This window comes from Rhyacophila brunnea, unplaced genomic scaffold (assembly GCF_057557595.1).
Source record: "Rhyacophila brunnea isolate RB1 unplaced genomic scaffold, BYU_Rbru_1.0 scaffold_15, whole genome shotgun sequence".
NCBI classification, from domain to species: Eukaryota; Metazoa; Arthropoda; class Insecta; order Trichoptera; family Rhyacophilidae; genus Rhyacophila; species Rhyacophila brunnea.
The window spans coordinates 37228786-37252876 of NW_028232806.1; the positions used below are offsets into that span (position 1 = coordinate 37228786).

Sequence of the window (24091 nt, forward strand, 5' to 3'; positions counted from 1 at the left end):
GGTGCTTCGGATAACTTTAATTAATAAAATGGTTCTATAAAATTAATTATTTTATATTCCCCAATATTTGCGATTTCACTTGCCAGCCTTTTTCAACTTTATGACCTTTTTTGTCTATGCTACAGGAGCAATTTGTCAAAATTCAGAAAATTCTAGGTTAAAAATAATAATTCAAGTATGAAAATCTTCACGTATTTAGCAACCAAAGTTGGTGATTTGACAAAGAAATTCTCGAATCTCCCAGAATCCTACATCAAGAGAAGTTATGAGCAGGTACCTATTCAAAAATCCATTGTGAACACAGGAAAAATATTTTATTTTTCAGACCCGGAACTGCTACTCAAAAAAAAATTACCCTGGCCCTTGATCAAATTACTATATCAATTTTTTTATCATCCTACTACGCATTCTGCCCAGAAGAGTAACCATTGGACCTTCGTCAATCAAAACTTCTATGCGTACGTTTTCATTTCAGGTATATTGGAAAACCCCTAAGGGATATCCTCAGTATTTAAAGAGAGAGATCGCTCGCAAGAAGTTCCGCTTCACCACCAACAGACCGTGGACTTTCCAATTCCAACGCCAGAATCAACCCAACATGCGTACCAAGAAAGTATTCCTCGAGCCCGTTGGAGAATGGTCCTTTTTCAAGTAACCGTTTAGTTTATTTAATTCAATGATCCATTATTCATATATAGGTGGTCCTTGTTTTCCGAAGGTAATTGGGACCGTAAAAATATCTCCTAAAGCGAATCCGCTTAAAAAGGAGACCAAAATTACTTAGTAAATGGGTTTAATTGGTGGACGTTTAGAAAAGAAAAAAGACACATGAGCAAGACAGAAATAGCGTAGGAGTGTAAAATTAAGTTATTTATTGCGCCTGTGTTTTTATAATTATTTTTGCATTATCCTGCAAATTTGTAACTGCGGGGACTCAGATAATGAGGACCCTCTATAGATGAGATGACTCAAAACCGTCTACAGCAGCGATACTCAACCTGCGGCCCTTTAAGCTTTTATATGCGGCCCGAAACACATTTATTATCAGGAATTTCGTATATCTTGAGATTTGTTTCGACTTATCTGGTATAAGAGTGTTGCTATTGCACACGATTAATTTAAAAAACACGCATAATTTTTAAAATTTCAAAAGTGTTTTGTAAAAAAGGGGGTTCATGATTTTTTTCGTCACGCCAGTAGTGATGCGGCCCGCGTTACTTTACAATATTTTCCCTCTTTTTGCATGTAATTTCTGCACCCTGTTTTTCATTTTAGTAAATTTAATACTCATTACATATTATTACATTTCTTAAATACATATTAGTCAAAATTCACATACAGTGCCTTTCACTTATGAACGGTATTTTCATCCTGCCCCCAGTGCTGTCAACAATTGCACTGCCAGCTTATATCCATATCTCGAAAGCTTGCTACATATACATGTCGTGACCAGTTTTGCCAACTGCGATAATATATAACAAAATATGCCAGATGGAGTGAGAAAATAAGCTGGATGGCAGAAACAAATAGTAGATTTTCTGGTTCATTACGGTTATATGGAATACACAGGGGATGTAGCCCTCAATTTCTCAAGAAAGCCAGCAAAGGGCAGGGCATGTCGTGGGCGGGGCGTCAATCATCATTGAACTCGGTTATTGGGAATACAGCAGCAAACATATTTTGAAAATAGCCGATATACTGGATTATTTGTTAGGTTGGGTTAGTTTAGGTTAGGTTAGGTTAACCTAACAAATAATCCAGTATAATGGCTATTTTCAAAATGTGTTTGCCGCTGTATTTTTTTTTTTATTTAGAATTATTAATAACCATGTCCTTACTTTTTCGTGCAAGGTGGTTGTTAGTAATTTTGGACAATCACAAACACCCAGGCTTTGAGAAAAACAGATAAATATTGTGTCCTCACCGGGATCGAACCCAGAACTCTCGGGCGGAAGGCAAGCACCGAGTTCAATGATTTTTTCACTACGCCAACGATACGCACCGCCCGTTGCTGGCTTTCTTGAGAAGTTGAGGGCTACACCCCGGGTGTATTTTTTATTCCGTAAGTATTTAAAATAAGTCATCTTTGTTTACAAAACAATGAAGATTGAAGAAGAATGCACAAAATTTGATCATCATTATTTACTTTATTGGTAAGATGTAAGGTAGAAAAGGCCGGAATGGTAATTTCCAAGCCCAAAAATGCTAGATTTAACACCATACGCCAGATGCGACTAGATGTCTACCTATTCGTAAATGTTAGATCTGGCAAAAAACGCTAAGTTGGCAACGCTGCTCGTGACTTTAAATATACATATTTACATTCAGACTTCTGCTTTACACGGCTGACACTGGTAATCGATACGCTGCTTCAATAAATACGGTTCTGTTCTCCACTACCAACCTTTTTTTTATTTGGAACCGCGCGACTCCTGCTTATTGACCTCAGGCCAACACATTTCAACCCTGGCCTCATTGAATCCATAGTATGGCTTCTTGTGATGCTCTCCACTTCCTCATCCAAGGTTGTATGATAGCTTTGAATCGATCCCTGTAATAAAATCCTAACAATTTATTGACAAAACATTGTGGTATCTAAATTCAAGAAATAATGACTTGTTTCAGAACCGAATCATTTGTTATAAAATTTTGTAAAATATTTTTTTTAATTTTCAGAGGTGATAGAGTTGAAATCATGACTGGTAACGACAAAGGGAAACAGGGCAACATCAGTCAAGTTATCCAAGAGAGAAATTGGGTCTTTGTTGAAGGTCTCAATACCCATCTGCGATCTGTAAGTTTTGGTTACTTGATATTATATTATATTTTAGATATTAGGAAAAGTTTTTTCAAAGTATCTTTTGTAATAAAAATGCTACAATTTTAGTCTCTTCTCGGGCGTTCCGTCATGGCTGAGGAACATGACCATCCCGAAATGCAGTCATCTTCTAAGCGACCAAGACTACAACCCTCACAATCCTCTGCCTCTCTGAGGGCAGAGTAATGGCTCCTTCACTCAGTTGTCCCTGCGCGGCAACGCTCTTCATCTGTTTATTGTCGAGATCCAATCCTTTATCTAGTTTCTGAATGATTGACTGGTCCGTCCTGTGTTTAAGAAACATGAAGCATTCGGAACTAACACAACATTTAAAAGTCATTAATTGTCTTCTGCCCTCTTGAGAACACTAATGTTTGCACAAGCATCATTTTCGTGGCAGTTGAAATTCCTCGATCCTTCCATATAATCGTAAGACATGTTATCACATTTTTCGCGATCTGTATATGCCTTTTTATTTCTGATTCACACTACTTTTTCCATTAATTGTCGATCCCAAATGTACAAACTCGTCCACTGTTTGTCAGTGGCGAAGAATCCATACTAGGCGATTATTTAAAGCCTACCTTCTTAAGAAAAATATTTTTTAATTTCATATTGACATGTTTATTTTATGTTACATATATAAAAATAATTTATTTTGCCAACGAGAGATGTCATATATTTAGGAATGTATTACAGTATTACACAGTTTACAAAACAACTGCAAAGGTATTAAAAAATATACCACAGCGCGCCGTAAATAAATAATAAACGCCGCGATGTCTCGACGTAAATAAATCTCCGATTATGTGTGAAATAATTCTGAATTTTTTTCGTATGGATTTTACGTCTCGTAACCTCAGCCAGTCTGCTGATTTGTACGAAATAAGGTAAGCTCCTATCGCAGAGCCTAAAACATTCGCGCATAATAATGTTGTCACGACTGCGCACTTAGTCCAAAATCATTAATAATTAGATAATTAAAAAAATAATTTCAACGGCGTTTAATCGAATATTAATAAATAAGTATATATTGTTTTTATAAATAAAAATAAATTTTATCTAATGATTTTTGATTGAAAAATACGTAATTTAAACACATCACTCATTTTTATGTCGTCAATGAGTTTTTGAAGTTTCATTGAATTAGTGTGTCGTTGTCATTTACTAGTGTGTACCTATTCATTAGTAGTAAATATCGTACTATTCTCGTAAGTATACCTGACAAGTGTGCTCTTTTTATCAGATCTCCACAGCCTACCTCTTTCCAAAAGTCACCCTTTGCCACTGCTGTTTGTAGATCTCGGAGTATAGGTACTTGTTGCGGGTAGAAGGTTAGCCTGATCGAAAACCATATGCCATCCATAGACTGAAACCGTATGCAGTTTAGAGCCGTGTGCCATACTAAACTTATGATTTCTGTACATGAAATAATATTTTGACTGAGTTTGTAAGTGTAATTGTATGGTATACAAACCGATGTGGATGGTTAGATGCTTATATACTTTGTGAAAATATATTTCCATGAATGGAAAACATTGGCACACAACCGTTTCACGTGCGGTTTCAATCTATGGATGGCCTGTTAGTCTTATTCCTATTACTAAGGAGGTCGCGCATTTGTGACTCTCTTCTACTACAATTTTTATAGTTATATAACAAATTCATGGAAAACAATAACGTATGTAAAACATTAAGTGAATTGATGTTAATGTGGTACTAGATAATTTTTGAAGTTATACTTCTTTTGGGGCGTTTGGTAGAGTGCAATTGAGAGCTGCGCGCGCACACCATTATGAAAGTGCGCGGCAGTATGAAGTTAGCTGCGAATCATCCAGCTGTATACAAACACAAGTTTGATAGTAGAATTTATTATTGTCGGCCATTTGCAATTTCTTACATAAACAAACGATTAAACGTCAGAGTGACAGTTGTTACTTTAAAAATAAAAACAATGAGAAATAATTATATAATTTAGTAATATAAGTTAAAGTGTATAGAAATAAACCAGTGGCGCTCCAATAAGCGGCCCTTTTTCGTGAGTGTGTAATTTAACAAGATAATTAAGAGCTACTTGAAGAATCTAGGTTATCACAAGTTTTGTTTTTGTTTTGTTACGCCTAAGAAGTATAACTTCAAACGCGCGTACATACGGACACACACCGTTTTTTTTTTTGTTAATTCTATTATATTTTGTACAGCAAATTTAGAATTTTTGAAATATTTTAATTAGGTGGTTTTAAAAACAAGGTTTTTTTTGTTAATTCTATCGGTGACGTACATCGAATGTCACAAATCACTAGACACTATTTAGCCTGTGATCACCTGATTAACCTAATATGGTAATTTTAATTCAAAGATATGATTTGGGTCAGTACGGTATGTCATTTAAACATTCATAATCTATGGTTTTTCAGATGGGAAAAGAGAAAAACTTCCCTGGTGTAATAGTAAAATCGGAAAGTCCACTTTTGGTAACTCATCAAGTTAAACTTGTCGATCCCGAGACCCTCAAACCGACAGAGATTGAATGGCGGTTCAGCGAAACAGGGGAAAGGGTAAGTCAATGTATTATACCTTCCATAGGCAGAAGTTTGTTGAAAATCATGACACAATCAATTTTGGCGATTATAATTTAAGCGCCAGGATGACGGCAGAGACTTGCCTGTGCGGTATAGTTTGTGCAAACTACTTTCACAGCACTTTCCAGTTTGCGCATGCTACAGTATCCCGTCCATACACACGGGCTTCCCAATACAAACCGGTTTGCGCAGGTAAGCTTGTGGTAAAGCATGAGCGTCTAGTCAGCACTTTATGTAAAGAAAAATAAGCAAGTCTTGTATATCACACGATTTTCACTACAGACGCTTGACATGTGATTGTCATAAGCAATCATCACATTTAAATAACAATTACACACAGAGATTCAGGTACCAATTGGATTGTGTCAGTGATTGTTTTTTTACATATTTTATGCAATATGTCTAATGTTAAAAATTATAAATTATTTATTTCAAACATTTCTAATTGTGTTTGGACAAGTTGTTACTTATCTAAAACAACACAGGCACTAATATTGTCTATTCAAATGATGAATACTCCTCGTTACTCCTACAGTTATACCAACCCCAAACGTCTTAATTAAATAAATTATAATTTTATGACTTATCAACTTATTTCAGCCGATTTCACCTAAATACCATTATACAACAATAACTTTTTGCATACTGGTATTAATTAAGTGAAATTAAAATCAGTTTAAAACAAAATGCTCGTGACGCCGCTACATTGCACTACTAAGCGTCAAATAAAAGTCACTTGAGCAACATCGAAGTACTAAGTGTAAAATCATATTCTGACGAGGTACGACCTCTAATACACACTGGCTGAGCGGTAATGTGCCAGCTAATAATGTCGTAGGTCTTGTATTCAAATCCCATGTCTGGCAAATTCACTTGTTTGATCCCGGAGTATGAAATGAATAGGTTGAAGTGATTAACATCCATTTCTTGTAAAAACAAAAATCTGTTAACACAAACTGTTAACCTAAACTCTGTAGGGGTCCATATTATCATCCCAAAAGCAAAACGTCAGCTGAATGCAGAACTATTCTAACTCACATTTGAAATATTTTGCAGAAAAGTTTTTTGAAACAGCCTACTTCAGTTATTTAACATTTATATGGACAAGTATACGCACCATTTTTTTCATCAATAATCCTACTAAAATATGATGCATCCATTTATCCATAAAGATAATAAATAATTTCAATAATTCGTTTCAAAAAACTCTCCTCAAAAATTTGAAATGTAAGTTAGAATAGTTCTACATTCAGCTGACGAAAAGGGGACTGACATTATGAGTTTTGTTCGTAATTTTTTTCTCTACATTATAGGGAAAATGGCATTTGTGGAGCTAAATCCATGAAATAACAATTTACGAAATAAAGTCAATATCACTTGTGTATTTGTAAACTAATTTTCAATTAACATATCACAAAAACGTAAGTTGTACACGATTTTGCCAGTCTATGTGCAGTGGATACAAAAATAAAAGATTTAAGTACTTAATTATTTTAAAATGTGTAAGGCCTTAAAAAAAGATTTTGTTGCAGAAGGGCCCTTGTGACGAGGATCTTCACAAGATATGAAAAATAAAAAAAAATGCATTTCAATCACTGAGTAATAAGTCATCTGTGCTCTGAATTTCATTTGAAAATATTAAGAACCTCCACACGATTTTTTTTCTCTAACTCTATTTTTGCACAAGTGCCTTTTTGCTTTTGGGGCGACGATATTACGATCCTCTTAGGATCAAATATGGTGATATAATGTAATGAAACACATGTTGAAAATCTATTTCAGGCAGCAACATAAGTTTAAGTACACATCCTGTACATACTCCCTCCATTCCTTCCCCTGTGGGTGCAAGTACACTACAATCCTTACAGTTTACTTGCTCCTGTCAAATAATTGTAACAACATTATTTGCTTGTATAAGAATTATGTATTCATTTATACATAGGAATAATTTATTATCTTAAAATTTTTACCAGGTAAGGGTTTCGACGGCAACCAATCGTATTATTCCAACACCAAAACAAGCAGAACAAACTAAGGACTACAAGACACCTAGTATGTACCTCGAAAATAAGCTTAAGGATACTGTGGCAACTGTTATATCAGAGGTTAGTATTGACCGACGATAAATATACATCTATGCCAAATGTTTTTGAAGTGCAGGCAGCAGTAGCGAAGGGTGGAAGTAGGCTCTTAAGATCCGCCATACAAAATGCACATTAAACTTTGTTAGTCGTATGTATTTGTTTTTGAACATACATAATTTTGAAAAACACTTCTGAGAAAATATATTATAACCAATAGAAAAAATCTTTTTGAAAAAAGTTAGCCACCCGGCTGGAATCGAACCAGCATCTCTTGGGTTTACGCCCCGTCCGCGCATTATCGTCTATGCTACAAGGCGACGTACTAATTGCGACAAATTTTAACCATTGGTCTTTTTAATACCTGCTCATCAGCGCTCTTCGAAATCAAGCTACTTTGGCAATCGGTTTTTGTTTATTAAATCAAAGTAGGCACCTACTACTTTAATTACTAATGCGTCAATTACATTTAGCTACTTTACGAGCTGTTTGTTGGCGAATTTAAAAGCGGGCGATTCAGCTACTGCGATTGTGATGATGGCACATAAAACTTTCCATTCGCTGAGAAGCCACAAGCCAGCAACTATTTTGACAGAACGCAGTTGGTTTTTTTACCGGGAGGTTGCTACTGCGCAGATGCAGTAGGCCCACACACCGGCATGTATCGTGTAAAGTTGACCGGCTTTCAAATTTTCTCGGTAGATTGTTTACAATCTGCTTGTTAGCTTGTTCAATGATGACACTGGGCGACTTAACAGGCAGCTTGTAAATTTGCCAACAAGCAGCTCGTAAAGTAGCTCAATGTAATTGACGCATAACCGACGTCACGGCTTTCACCAATATTTTTATGATGTAACTATTGCATGCACGTGTACAGGCGTTATTACATACATGTATTCTTATTTGGCTTCTAACCCTGATAATTATGATTATTTGCGTGGGACGCTAATGTAAAATCTGAAGGTCTCGAAAAATGGGTTAAACTAGTAGAGTTTGTGTATGAAACATGGAAAACATTCAATGGGTTGAGGATCACTCTAGGGCGCACTCTAGACAATATGGTGAAATTGCTATTATCTGATGCAGTGCAGTAAATTGTCAAGTTTGGAACATTTATTTTAGTGCAAGGTGTGTCCACTAAAATGCAATTCTACAAGCTGAGGAAAATGATATAATAGCCTTAACTAATTTCTGGTAGGTCCGACATGATTAAGAAGACATGAATGTTATTATAATTTCAATGATACATATTTGTTTATGATTTCAGGTTACATTCAAACCTACATTAAAAACATTTGAAATGGAAATTATGGAAGAGATGGGTATTGAAGAAACTGGAGTACCCCAAAAAACTTTCTGGTATTAAATGAACAGACAGCATTATAGGTACCAGTGTCACATTTGAATAATCAATGGACTTGATATATCGATTGATTAGTGCACTTAATATATTATTGTATGCCCAGTTTTGACTAAAATTCGATTATTATATATACACAAAATACTCTTCTCGACCACACCTTTATGATGTAAAAATATTGCATGATCAAAGAATCTATTTGAAAAGATATTGTCTTATTCAATATTTAATATCTCTATTTCACCTTTGATTGTCTATGGATTCGAAAGTCAAAAGCCAGATGACATTGGTAGTTTATGCCTACCAATGAATATAATAATCTTAAAGATGTCTTATAGATTAGTAATTGTTTCTTTGGTGCAGTAAATGGTTTTTATGTATTATAAGTTGTCTGATAATATCAAAACGCATTTCGGTTAAATATTTTGGTAAGCATTTAAAATGTGTCACTTTTACCATAATGTCAATAATCTGTAGTGTCAAAAAATATGACATTGTATTATTAATTTGAATATTCCCGATATTTTTATGGTATTGGGGCATTTATGTATGTATGTAGAATATAATAGTATAAATAACTAGTTATTATTTTAAAGATATATTTGTATTTTTGTTATCAACAAATAAATCTTAAAAACAATATGGTTCTTTTAATTTTCATACACAGAAGTATACAATATTTATCGATATAACATTCTCGGGATTGGCCTCCTTCGAAAACTAAAACTCCTAATGCGCAGTGCAGGCATATCAGTTTTGACCGTTCAAGTTATTCTTTTACCCTCAGGGATAGACATAGCCCCCCCCCGTTGCTTGTCAACTCTATGCATTTACTTCTTATTCTAGACATTTAAAATAATAAGTACCATTTTGATATAAATATATTTTTTCTCATTTTTAAATTCGCACAATGAGAAAAGATAGAGCATCATAATGACAAAGATATTATCTTTCCTGCAAAATTTCTCACATTTTCATTACTTTTCAAGAATTCTTAATTTTCGACCTTCGTGTGGTGATAGCTCAAATACACCAACAACAAACGATTATTAACTCAGGTTGAAGAGTATTATCTATGACCTATGTAATTATAAAACAGACTTTTAAAAGGACCAAGTATAATTCTATGAACAGGAAAATTCTGAAAATAAACTATCTATTAAAATGATGGAAACACTTCACTCGATGACTTCTGAAAAGTGTGTTACATATTTTGTATTGAAAGTGCACTTAAGAGATTATTTTAACGATTATCTATTCAAAGTTGTACATGCAAGGTCATTGCATTGATTGAGTGGCATATTAAGAAATACTTTGTATAGTTGAAGTATCAAATTCAAGAATGGAAAAGGATACGTGGTGAGCAGGCTCATACACACTAGAGCAGTGTTTCCCAACGCGGGGCAATTTCAATTTATTTATTTTACATATTGTGGACATTACAAATTATAAGTTTAAGACGTTCCACAACATGACATTTAGAAACAAAGAAATATTATTAAAACAGTTTTATGTACATAACACAAGAGATAGATCAGTAAGTTAAGTTATTCTACAGTATAAATGTGTAAATACAAAAAATATTAAGTATATAGGTACAAGGAAGTACACCGGATGAGTTAAGCAGACCCTATTTTAAGAATTTAAAAAACAACGTCCACCTAAATTCACCCTCACGTAAGTGGAATATGTCAATATTCGAAGCGATTTCATTAAACATTGTTATTGCCCTCCCAATTGGCATTACTAATGGCAGGTTAGTTCTGCACCGTGGGAGAACAAATAACGGATGCCCTCGATTCCTAAGGTAATTATCAGAGACACAAGCCAACACCACCAAGAATGGCAGAGTTCACATTTACGCCGCGTATAAGTCTGAAAAAATATGTAGCTAAATAAAGATCCCTTCTAAATTTTAAGCTACAGTATGTAAGCATCCCTAAGAGAAAATCAGTCGGATAGAGCCACGGATAATATCCATACAGCCGAAAGTAAAGGAGTCTTAAAAATTTCTTTTGGACTCTCCACCATAAGGCCGAACTTCAACTGATGCGGGGCCCAAACGACAGACCCACTCTCAAGTCTGCTTCTAACTAAGGAGTTATAGAGAATTTTTAGTACCGTAACATCCGAAAAGACCCGGGAATTACACAAGGCAAAGCCCAACATCTTTAGCGCCTTTTTACAAATGGTATCTATATGACCACTAAACGTCAGTTTACCTTCAAACGTAATTCCAAGATCTCTTACAGATGATATTCACGAGAGAACTCTGCCATGCATCGAGTACTGGAAAAACAATACTCGTGAGGCTTTAGTAAACGATAAAACATTGCATTTATCAATATTGAAGTCCAGTTTGTTACGCCTGCCCCAATCTAATATATTATCTATATCAAGTTGGAGTTGACGACAATCGTCCAAGGTGACAACTTCCATGAAGAGTTTCAAGTCGTCAGCAAACAACAAAAACATAGTATTTTTAATTACCAATGCTATGTCATTTATGAAAATCGTGAACAGCAATGGCCCTAAGTTTGAGCCCTGGTTCTAATGTATAGAATAAAAAAAATATACATATTTGAAATAAGATTTTATTTTAATATAATTTCTATTAAAATACCAATTAGATTAACTAGGTACTCGAAAAAGCGCACACGAGTTACAAAAAACGCTTAACTGAGTCAAAATCAACACTGATATTGACAGACAATGATTTATTTATATACAAATAATATACAGTCGAACTTGGTTATTTCGAGGAAGATGGGACCGAATAGCTTTGCTTGTTATATTATATTGCGTATTTGTATATAAGCGGTCACATTACACAAAAAGTCGAAAATAAATCTGAAAACCATCGTAAAAATCCCCGAAACAAGCGTAGCATTCATAAACTACAAAAGAAGTTGTTTATTGTAATGAACGCTGGTAAGTACCTACGGACTTCACAAACCTTGGATTTTTCAACCATATGCGTGGGTACTTTTTTTATTATTGTCGGCGGACACCAATTAGGTAGGTACTTAGACACTTAACTAGTGTCATAAACGTAATCCGACCCTGGCAGCATCCTGTTCGTTTGCTTAGGGTCGAAATGTTTTTAAACGATCGACACATTAACAGTATTTTAGCTCAGTATATCCGCTAAGTTGCTCGTTATAACAGTGAATAAATGTACGGAGAAAATCATAAACTGAAATGTCAACGAATGTTTCCTCATTACATTCGAGATCTCGCTATGTCCGAGATCGTAATAACCGAGTTCGACTGTAATTTCTTTTAGGTTGGTATTGTCATAGTTTTTTTCCTCGTGTGCCCACCTCTTACTTAGCCTCTACTAAACTCTATTTTAATTTTCACTGAATGATTATTATAATGTGTACCTTGTATTGTATTTCAATTAGATTGTAATGTATGGCTAAAAATCTCACAATATTTAAATAAAATTAATATCACTTTAAATTAGTAAAACAACGACAAAAATATCACATAAAAATATGCTACCTACTAATGGAAAATAAGAGTGTATTATTTGTAAATAATTGATACATATTAGGTTCGTATCTTTCAATTACATTTTCTACTCATACAATTTGTACGTATATTGTCTATGGTTTAGTTTGATTTAGGTTGAATGATACGAACCTTATGATGATTCATTTATTCTAACACTGTTTAACAGTACAAAACAGGGATTCTTAACCTATGGGTCACAATGCAAAATTGGGTCAATTGGCATATTGAGTGGGTCAGAAAATATTTTCAACAAATTAATAGTACAGGGGGTCCTCATTATCCAAGTATTCGTTATCTGAGTCGTTACGAATTTGCAGGGAAATGCAAAAAAAAACTATAAAAAACACATAAAAAGCGCAATAGCTCAAAGTCGTCAACTGTCACTTTCAATCCCACACTCCCACGCTATTTCTATCTTGCTCACATGTCTTTTTCTTTTCTAAATGTGTCCCAATCAAACCCATTTACTTAAGGAATTTTGGTTCCCGTTGTAAGCGGATTCGCTCGGATAACGAGGACCCTCTGTAGTATATTCCTAAGGAGTTATCTCAAACTATAATTGGATACGAATGCTAATTAATTTTGGAGAAAATGACATGCATAAAGATTTTGTCAACGATACAAGAGCTTTTCATTCAAATACAACGTGTGGACTCTCCAGAAACATAGATATTAGAAATATTTAAAAAAAAATATTTGTATGGAGCAGGACTTACATAGGAACCTATTGGATTTCAACCAACGTGCTTTGTATTGAAATACATATATTAAATAACGAATGCAACATTCTTAAATCTTATGACTTACTTATTCATTAATTAATTGAATAAAAAAATAATTTGATATATGTCCTACAACAAGATGTCCACCAAACAGAAGTAAATGAACCAAATTTAATACCGCCCTTTGCAACAACATACATCAGAGCTCTCAACTGTAACTATAACAAAAACTAAATTGCCAAGCTGACTGTAATTTGGAGATAACCTAATGTGCAGCCAATCTAAGTGCGATGAGGTTTCAAAACTTATTAAAAAAGTTCATATTAATGTTGTTACATAATATATATATTGACTGCTTAATATGCAAACCAGCTAGCTTCATTTGGGTAAATTGTTCAGGAAGGAGAAAAACTAAATAATGTAACTATCGAGCGGAATTTAGCAATTCCAATAATACAGGTTTTTTTTACAAATAAGCTGCACTATGAATTATTACACTTTTAGATTCCCTTTTATAATATATAAAGAAAATTTAAACAAGAGCGGAGTTGTTCCATTTACGATATTGGTAATTTGGCACCTACAGTTGGCTGTTTTGTGTGAATAACGATAAAGCATTTATTTATAGGTTTAGGAGTTTGAAATTTTGTTTGAGCATAGAAAACATGCTTTATAACAAAATGCCATCAGAGTCTCATTCTTGTTCAAAAGTGCAGTTTGAGCAAAAGTGCGGTTAGCAGATTAAGGATTAAGCAGTCAATATGTATTATGTATTAATAATCTATTCATGGTGAAACTAAAACTATTACCCTAATCTGGGCTACGGCTCAAAAGATTAAGAAACCCTGGTATCAAAAATATAACAATAAAAAGAAATTACATACTGATATGTAAATTTTGTACATAATATTTTAAACAAATATTTTCTTAAATAATTAATCCTATTACAAATTGTATTATTATAATTTTCCATCACAAGAATTGTAAATGTTTCACGATGCACAAGTAGCTTTGCAACATTTTGCCATGCCAACAGCTCTGTGACAGTTAGGTACCCGTTAGATAACAGTGTGGGTGTAACAGAGTACTGACATAAATTCGTATATTTTTCCTATAGCTTAAAACCTAATTATTTGCAAAGATAACATTTATGATACGGATAGCATCCGGAGTTCTTTTTCCTAATTTAAAAAGAATGTTTATATATATCCATGATCGACAGCGTGCATGACAAGTTCCGCTAATCGCTGCCTTCCGGCTTTCGATTTGATCGGATGTAAAATCCATACTTCTTCAATCCGGAACTTTTCTGTTCCCTAGAAAACAAAAAATAATACAGTTATGTAATTAATTTATAAAATGAATGTGGTAAGTTGATGTCAATTTTATATACAGATCATAGAATACTGGAGTAGTTGATATAGAGCAGTGGCGAAGGGTAGGGGTAGGCTGTTACTATCCACCATAAATAGTGCACATTAAACTTTGTTAGTCATACATATTTGTTTTTATTGAACTAAGACTATACTTTACAGATGGTGTTGGTTAGCTTTTTAAAATGGTATATTTTGGGCGATATGACAATTTTACACACTTTTTCATTCATACTTATTTGTTTTCGTTGGATTAAGAATATATTTATTCCACATATTGTTGGTTCATTTTTTAAATTCATTAAGCCCTGCCTGAACCAAACTATAATAGATAAAACATATTATTCTATCTATAAAATATCCAAAGTTATGTATGATTTACTTAATTTTAATATTTAATATTAGATTAGCTTAATTTTAGATATTTTATAGACAGAAAAATATTTTTAGACTATTATCTATTATGGCTTGGTTTTCGCAGGGTTTAATTGGATTTTAAAAACTAACTATGTAACACCATCTGTAAATTATAGTCTTATTTCAACGGAAACAAAAACATATGACAGACAAAGTTTAGTGTGCACTATTTATGATTGATCTTAACAGCCTACCTCCACCCTTCGCCACTGATACAGAGTTATATTTATATGTAAAATTATAGATAAATTACAGAAAAATATTTTTAGACTATTATCTATTATGGCTTGGTTTTCGCAGGGTTTAATTGGATTTTAAAAACTAACTATGTAACACCATCTGTAAATTATAGTCTTATTTCAACGGAAACAAAAACGTATGACAGACAAAGTTTAGTGTGCACTATTTATGATTGATCTTAACAGCCTACCTCCACCCTTCGCCACTGATACAGAGTTATCTCTGAAGCCTAGGTGTGGGTTTGAATCCTGTGTAGAGCTACAAGTAGACATGTCAATTTATGAAACTGTTAGTTTCAAAGTCGGTAACCTCCATATTTCACCATTTGAGATAATCGCAAAAAACCATCAAGCACATTTAGGACTGCTTATAGATTATTTTATTTTTGCAAACATAACGTGGAACAACTTAACCTTGAAATTGCGCAGATTGCGATTTCTTCTACTGCGCGTGAATTACATAGGGTAATTTTAATTATTGTGATTATATATTATTATATTAACAATTATATAAGAAAAAATATTATTATATTATTTCTGACTGCTCTTACATGAGGCCTTTTGCAACGTTTTCTCTCACTCAACGTCTCTCTAACTACGTCATATTTTCTGTCAAAAGTATCGAATTTCACGCTTATGTGGTATGTTTATAATAAACACTTAGAAAAAGCGAATATCGAAATAAAATGTCTTTAAGATCAACACATTAAATTAATAAAATGTTTAAATAATTTTCAAAACACTTCTGAGAAAATATATAACCAATAGAAAAAATCTTTTACAAAAAAATATGACACCCAGCAGGATCAAACCTGTGTCTCCTCAACCTCATCAATTGCGAAAAATTTTAACTAATGGCTCTTACAATACTCTTTTTCAATATTCATTTTATTTTATTTTTATTTCATTATTCAATTTCAATACTGCTTTTCAAATTCAGTTACTATTTGCAATCGTCTTTTGTTTTTTAAATCAAAGTAAAATAAATTAATTACTTTAATTACTAACCGACGTCACTGATCACTCCAAGATTTTTTGTTGTAACTTACTTGAACTTGCTAATACTTTAATTAACTATTTTTTTTATTCAACGAATAATTCACAAGATTTAAGAATGTAACAATGTCCAATAAAAAGAATGTTTCATTCTTAAATCTTGTGAATTATTCGTTGAATAAAAAAAATATTTCATGTTTAATAAAGTTAATCGTAGACATTAAAAATTGCGGTGGATAAATATACCAAAAGCATACAAGAAAAAGATTTGAAAACTTAAGTGCGAACCAAACAGTTTCTACATGTGCATACGTTAAAATGACTTCCAACATGACATCCATAGCTAAAATTTTGAACAGAACCCAAACTGCAGACCATAGATATTAGACAATAATTTTATTGAAAATACATAGTGCCAACCACTAAAAACAAAAAAACATGATTTTGACATGACATTCGAAAAGTGTAGGCATGTGGAATAAGTATGATAAAAACGTTCATAACGTCATGCAGGTGCCGATGCAGTGCAGTTTAACGTGAGGTAACCTCATTGTTGTTTTAGTGATTTCTGCAGATTTTGCCAACTGACAATGTTCGTTTAAAGGTTCAAAATGTGGGAGCATCAGTGTGACAACATTTAAAACAACAAGAACAACGACATTACACATTTTTTTCCCGTAGCGGCAGCCCGAGACAGTTGGCGACATGCACCTCAATTTGGCTCGCGCTTTAATGTCTTAGAAAAAGTGATAAAAACAATGGCCAATATATTGAATTTCATTCTGTTTATATTAATTAATGCAATGAAAGGTTTATCGGTTTATAAAAATGGGAATATTGTTTTAATTTGAAAATAAAATTCAATGAAAAAACTATCGCTTGGAACACAAAAATGTTTACCACAAAAATATAGAATTGTAGACGGTATTTAGAAATAGTCACATTGTATGTTTTTACTTTTATTATAAAAAATTAACATATAAACAATGCTGTGAAACATGTAATTGATATTTCTCTGATTAGATAATAATCCATATTATCTATTGCCAACAGGTGTTTACTGATGATTAAAATATCACGTTGACAAAGTGCTTCACGACCAGTACTTATTAAAATATTGTTTATCTTAAAAGTGGATTTACAATGATAATTAACGACAAAACTTTTTGTAAAGATGGATACGATAATGAATGATTGACAACCTGCAGTATAGTGCTAAATAAAATAGTGCGTTAGGTCGCAGTTTATAAACATCCCGTAATCACTTAGGAAATGAACTGTCCCTCACATTTTTACATTCAGTTTACTAATTCTCGATTTTTTTCAAGTTAAAAATAACAGCTAGTACCAACTGATACCAAATATCGCAGTAAATGCCTAAATCCCCCGTCAATAATCCTCTAATCGAGTGTTAGGAAGAAAACAACTCATACATAATACTGGCGGCTATCGTGGTGCAGTGTGTGAGGCGCTGGCCTTTCATCCGAGAGCTCCGGGTTCGATCCCGATGTCAGAATATATTTATGTGATTTTTCTCAAAGCTTGGGAGTTTGTGATTGTTTCACTTCTATTATGAAAATACACTAACGTCTCTAGAGGTGAGTTGGAAATACTGTCACCAGTTTGTGTATACAAGTCTCTCGAATGCAACTACCCGTACTCAGTACGTGTGGCCCAATAAACTTGTTCGAACGCATGCTATGAGATCATCGGCGCGAGCGAGATAGCATAATACACGTATGTCGAGCCGTGATACACTCAACTGTCATTGCTCTCTCTTTCTCCCCAGTTGTTAAGTAGGTATAGTGAAGGAATGGACTTGTCTATAAATAAATAAATTCATCCATTTTTTAGTAAATAAAATTTAGCTTTAATTTTTTCAATCCCAACAAAAGTGAAATTTGGTGCAACCACCAGACATTTCCATAGAACTGTCAATTTCAATTGTGAGGCCACAGTTGAATATCATGTCAGAACGACTGATCTATACTGAGAAGTTGGATAGGAAATGATATGACTGTCTTACCTGGATAGCTTCCATATCAAAAGCATCTTCTGGATCAAGAATAGTAACAGGTGTAGACTCCAAACTGAAGCCGAGTCCAAAATATGAATACTTTTTGATCTCTGCCATGAAATCATCCCACGAGTATAATGAATCCGGATCGCTGCCTAATTCTTTGATCTGATTAGCAAGCGTATCATAATAATACTTCAACATCTTATCGTAGTATTCAATTCTCATTTTCTCCGAAGAACACGCATAGATAAAGAAAGATATGTCCAAGACTGGTGATGCGGATCTTGCTAATTGAAAGTCGATCATTTTTGCTGCAATAGGAGTTGTGGTTCCTTCTTTATACTTCAATAAGAAATTCGGCGTCCACGAATCACCGTGGCTTATCACAGCCGATTTTCCATGAGCACTAGCGGCTTCAGTCATTTTAATAAAAATCTTATCGGTGGCAAACTCTCTAATTTTATCCAAGTATTTGCTATTAGGGAGTTCCTTTTCGACGGCGTCTATGGCGATTGCGCAAAGACTTTTCCAGAAACCTTTGTACCAATCCCAATGCTGGGGAGCGTAATAAACCTCTGGCACCGTTTTCGCGAACTGCTTGTATTCCTCCGGGTGTTGGTCTTTGAAAGCGAACGAGAGAGCATGGAACTTGGCAAACGATTCGAGGATTATCTGGCAATGTGGATAGTCGATTGCTTCTTGCCTTATAACGCCGCCGAAATTGTAAATAGTCATGTCTTCCAAACAGAGAAAATCGCATATTCCGTTTGTAGTCGAAGCGAATACTTTTGGGCAGTGATCGAAAGGGCTGGTCATCTTCTTTGTGGCCTGGAATTCCAAGAAACGTGGAAGGATAATTTCGTAGAAGTTGATTTCATTACTGAAGAAATCACTGGAGCGGAATGTTTTCCTTCTGGCAATGTTCTTGGGGAACGATTTCAGGAGAGTATTAACGGCCACTTCAGAATTTTCTCCCAGTTTTGGGGAGACGATCACGCCTTTGAATATGATGCGGTACACATCACTGAGGTAGGAGTCTCCTTTGCCAGTACCATCGCCGAACTAAAACAAAAATCATAAAATAGAATAATATAATAAATAGTATTCATGTATAGACATGGAAGTGTCCTTCAAGGTTTTACCCTTAGACCCTGTTTATTCATTAGTATTTTGTATACACATATGAGACTATCCACATTGGCAACAAGTTGCTGGCAACTTCATTAAATTTCGATTAAAATAATTTTTGGTCAAACAAATTTTGACAATTATCGTTAAATTTAATGAGGTTGCTAGCAACTTGTTGCCAGTGTGGACACGGCATAATATTGCAAATTGTTCACAATGCATTCAAAATTGAACTTTTAATATTATTGTATCAGTTATTTCATGATAATTATAATAAATATAAAATACTTTACCTCGTGTCCAGTATATTTGATGTCCTTTCCAAACCACTCAGACAACTTCTGACTGACATAGTCAGCAGTCAACACAGATGAGATTTCCAAGAGTTCTTCAATATTAGCCATCTTCGAATACTATAAAACATACAAACTAATTAATAATTAAAAGAACTGTTATTTCTCTAAAGGCGGAAGATACTGTAAGTTATCTATGATCAACCAAGCTGACACCATAGATCTTTATAAATTAGGTTGTAAATGTAAATTTAAAGATAAAGGAGGCATAATGGTCATTGTGATTTTTAAACAATCTAGATTCTGACTAATATAGCAATACCTATGATGTTACGAACAATCAAAGAAGCATTTTGTATAACCATAGACTACATGGCTCGGGTATGAATAGTTGTTTGCTTATGTATCCCGGATGTATTGTAACAATACATGGATACAGTAGTATCTTAATACTTAATACTGGTAATACTAAAAAAAAATAACCAATTTTTAAATGTTCTTGTTTGATGCGATTTTACATAGATAAAACAAAATTGCCACAACGTAATCAGAAAGTAAATATTACATTTTACATTCTGATTACAGTCGGAACGTTTTTTTGGTCACATTTTTCTGTCTTCATCAAAAAACCTTTTCGCCTATTTCCCGTATACCTAGGCTTACCATATGTCTCGATTTGAGTGAGATAGTACCAGTTTCACGATGGGTCGGAAACTTCCGGTCGGTTTGTCATTTTGTCCCGGAAAATTTTGAGCATAAAAATATTTCAATAACAAATTTACGTTGAATTATGGAGTATATTATTATTATCTATGTTAATCCTTTCAACGCGGACGGCACACCTGTTGTACACTAATTAATTAGCCATTCGATATAATTAGCATGTTATTAAAATGTGGTAATTGAATAGTAATTAAATGCTCCACAGTCAACAAGTTATGAAAAAAATAACATCTGTTCCTGAAAAAATTTTCATAACAGCAACAATAATTATTTATTGTCAAAATTAAATGATTAATAGCACCTGTACTGAATGATTTACTGGCAGCAATAGTGCTGACAGTCTTTCCAATTCATTCTTTAAGAGTGAGCGAGACGCGATGTTGTCATTTTATGGTACTATTTCGTACTATTTGACAGGTAGCGAAAATCGGTCTACCTGGAAATTCGTTCGTAGTCGTTTTTTGCTGGCAGGTTTTCCACTAAAATCCTACTGTTGCATGAAAATTCAGAAGCTTCCATACTTTTTTGATTCATACATGTAAGTTTGCAACTGCAGGATAATACATGTTTACCCATACATTTTCTTGTAATGGCCGCGATAATACTTACTGTCAACAGTAAATCCATGCACATGTAAACAGGGTATAATCGTTTACATGTGCATTGATTTACTGCTGACAGTGCGTATTATCACGGCCATAACAAAAAAATGCATGTGTAAACACGTATTAAGTTGCAAGATTGCATGCATGGATCAAAATAGTTCAGAAGCTTCTGAATAAAATTTTCACACGAAAATTGGACTGTGTGATATCTGCTCCTGCACAGTAGAGCGATAGTAACGAACCTGCCGGAAAAAAAACCAACTTCACCCCACAGAGACTCATTTCGACGTTAACCGATTTTCGCGACCTGTCAAATAGCACCATATAATGACAACATTCCGTCTCGCTTACTCTTGAAGAATGAGATTGGCGAGACGGTCAGCACTTTTACGTATAAACAGTTATTATCGCGATAGTTTAAAATACACACAATTATACCCCGTTTACACGTGCGTGGATTTACTGTGCACAGTAAGAAAATGTATGAGGAAACATGTATTATCCTGCAGTTGGCAAGATTGCGTGCATGAATCAAACAAGTTTGGAAGCTTCTGAATTTTCATGTGACAGTAAGATTTTCGGTCTACGCCTGCTCAGTAGAGCGATAGTAGCGAACCTGCCATCAAAAATACCAATTTTCAGGTTGACCGATTGTCACTAGCTGTCAAATAGTACGAAATAGTACCATAAAATGATGACATCGCGTCTCGCTCACCTTTAAAGAATGAATTGGAGAGACAGTCAGCACTTTTACGTGTAAACAGTTATTGTCATGATAGTTTAAAATAAGCACTATTGCCGCCAGTAAATCCATGCACGTGTACAGGCGCTGTATAATAATTATTGTTGTGGTTTTTTTATTGAATAAATAATTCTTAATATTGTTTAGTTTCAAATTTTATTATGTCCCACTGTCCCAGTATAGAATAAAATAATTATGGTAAGCCTATGTATACCCAGAGACTTGAAATTTGACACACGTGTGATAATACGGTGACAATAGATTCGAGGAGGAACGTTTGGAGGAAGTCACGTACTCCAAACATGGGTTATACACAACGTTCTTTGACAATAGATTCGATTAACATTTGGAGGAAGTCAGGTACTCCAAACATGGGCTATACACAACGTTCTTCTAAAAAACTGTTTTTGTTAATGATCCTAACAATCTGAAACCTACACTGATTGATTCTTCGTGGATAGTTTCCAGATAGAAATATAAAAAATGAGTACTATCTATCTACTTTTAAAGATAATAGAACTTAAACATAGTGAATGCAGGGAAAGGGCTCTAATATAATAAATAAATAACATTATTTCATTGGTATTAGAATATTAGAAATTATATGCAAAACTGTCAGATGTTTTTTGATCAATGCTACATTTTATTATGGTATATTATGTATTTATTATTATGTTGTACTTAAACAAAAATCAGAATATTATACATAGAAGAATTAAACATTTATAAGAAAATTAGTATAATTATGTAGGTACTTTTTAGTTTTAGTTAACTACTACAGAGGAATGTACTGACTTTGTTAGTTGGACAATAAGCAAGTAATACATTAATAATTATTGTAGGTTATATTATTTTAAGTCAAAAGATTTGAATAAAAAAATCTTCTAATAATACCTATCATTATAGCAATCCATGTTTATATTTCATTAGTATCTCATGGTGTAGTTAAATATTACCTATTTTATACTGATTACTACATTAGGTATTCATAGAAATTCGTGTTATGTTTGTGCAAAAAGAGTTGTTTGAGAGAATATCATAAATATAATATAATATTATGCATGTAAACAAATAATAAATTACATGCTAGGTAGGTTATCGTCTAAATTTAAATAATTAATTGTAATATATTTACGTTTTATTGGCACTGTAGCTCTGCTAATAATATTTTTATTATCGTCAACCGGCAAACAGCGAATTTCCCACACAACTGTCATTCTCGCCATGTTGACCTTGGTTTTATATCAAACGCGGAAGTGTGCATAAAGACGGGTGTCCACGATATCTAAATACGCCGCCAAAAACTACACAATGTAAAATTGTAAAATATAGGAATTTTATAATATTCTTAATTTCCTCAATCCTGATGATTAAATAGATCCAAGTGTAAAGGTAACCAAACTAAATAAATCGACCCTTAAATCGAAAATTAAATGTGCGATTATAAATTCTAGATAGTTACTTAACTGATTTCAGGTTTTCAAAATAAACGATGTCATCAATCGTATGTTAGGAAAAACTATTGATATTTATTTATTTTTATTAATATCAAACGATTGAAATTATATACATTACCCACATTCCGTGACGTCCCTAGACAAAATGCCCCCCCTGGACAGCGCTAAAATGCTACCAATTTTTTTTATACAGTATTTTTCATTATCCGCGAACCTGTCGTTTCTGGTCACCAAGGACTTCGAAGGGCAACGGAAGTAAACTAGACATCGCCAACTCGACAAAGAAATACAGTCCTGTTAAACCTTTTATGTTAATTAATACATTTTGTTTCCAACCAGTGAGCTAAATTTTTAATGGAATGCTCTTTTCGTTATTACTAAGTTTAAGTAGGTAGTTATTTCTATATATACCAAATGATGATCCTCGATTTGCCACCGTTCGAGTAACTGCCGCCCCCAAACGACGCTCAATCTGCCTACCCCCACGGGTCACTGCCTACATTGCTATGATACCTTTATCAACATTTTATACACAGTAGGTTATTAAATATAATCAATGATAGAAATAAAATGATTATAATTTCTCATACAAAGCAGTTACGTCATTGTTAAGTCATTATTTATTTATGACATGCATGTAACTACAAAGTAATTGGTCGGGTTTGTGGATATCCATATCGATCCTAATCGTATTGATATATTAATAGGTATCAACATAACACATGCACTAGCGGTAAAAGAAAGATGGATACACATCTATTGGTGCATTCTGGGCATAACGCATAAGGACATAAAATGGAATATTTGAATATGGGAATGAACGAGGGAATGTGAGGTAATAGAGTTTGCTAAAAATTAAAATTTGAAATGGGCAGGACGCATAGCTCGAAAAAGCATCAATCTATAGACACATCTATCATCAAATGGTAGCCAACAGGTGGGAAATTTGAAAGGGCTTAGAAACCACTGAATTTAAGATAATGGTAATTGGCAACGGAACGCACAGGATGAGAGAA

General features: G+C 33.7%; 2 protein-coding genes across 2 annotated transcripts; one reads left to right on the forward strand and one right to left on the reverse strand.

The window, feature by feature from the left end:
- The first annotated feature begins 123 nt into the window (after positions 1-123).
- mRpL24 (mitochondrial ribosomal protein L24) lies at positions 124-9473 on the forward strand. Its single transcript, XM_085942849.1, has 6 exons — positions 124-273; positions 476-651; positions 2677-2794; positions 5236-5376; positions 7374-7505; positions 8749-9473. The coding sequence occupies exons 1-6, from the start codon at positions 178-180 to the stop codon at positions 8845-8847; spliced, it is 762 nt and encodes a 253-aa protein (XP_085798975.1). The 5' UTR covers positions 124-177; the 3' UTR covers positions 8848-9473.
- A 4666-nt stretch (positions 9474-14139) lies between these two features.
- LOC147075293 (uncharacterized) lies at positions 14140-22844 on the reverse strand. Its single transcript, XM_085942848.1, has 4 exons — positions 22754-22844; positions 19549-19668; positions 18134-19189; positions 14140-14398 (listed from the first exon to the last, which is right to left on the reverse strand). Exons 2-4 carry the CDS (start codon positions 19657-19659, stop codon positions 14282-14284), a joined length of 1284 nt encoding a protein of 427 aa, XP_085798974.1. The 5' UTR covers positions 19660-19668; positions 22754-22844; the 3' UTR covers positions 14140-14281.
- Positions 22845-24091: the final 1247 nt, after the last annotated feature.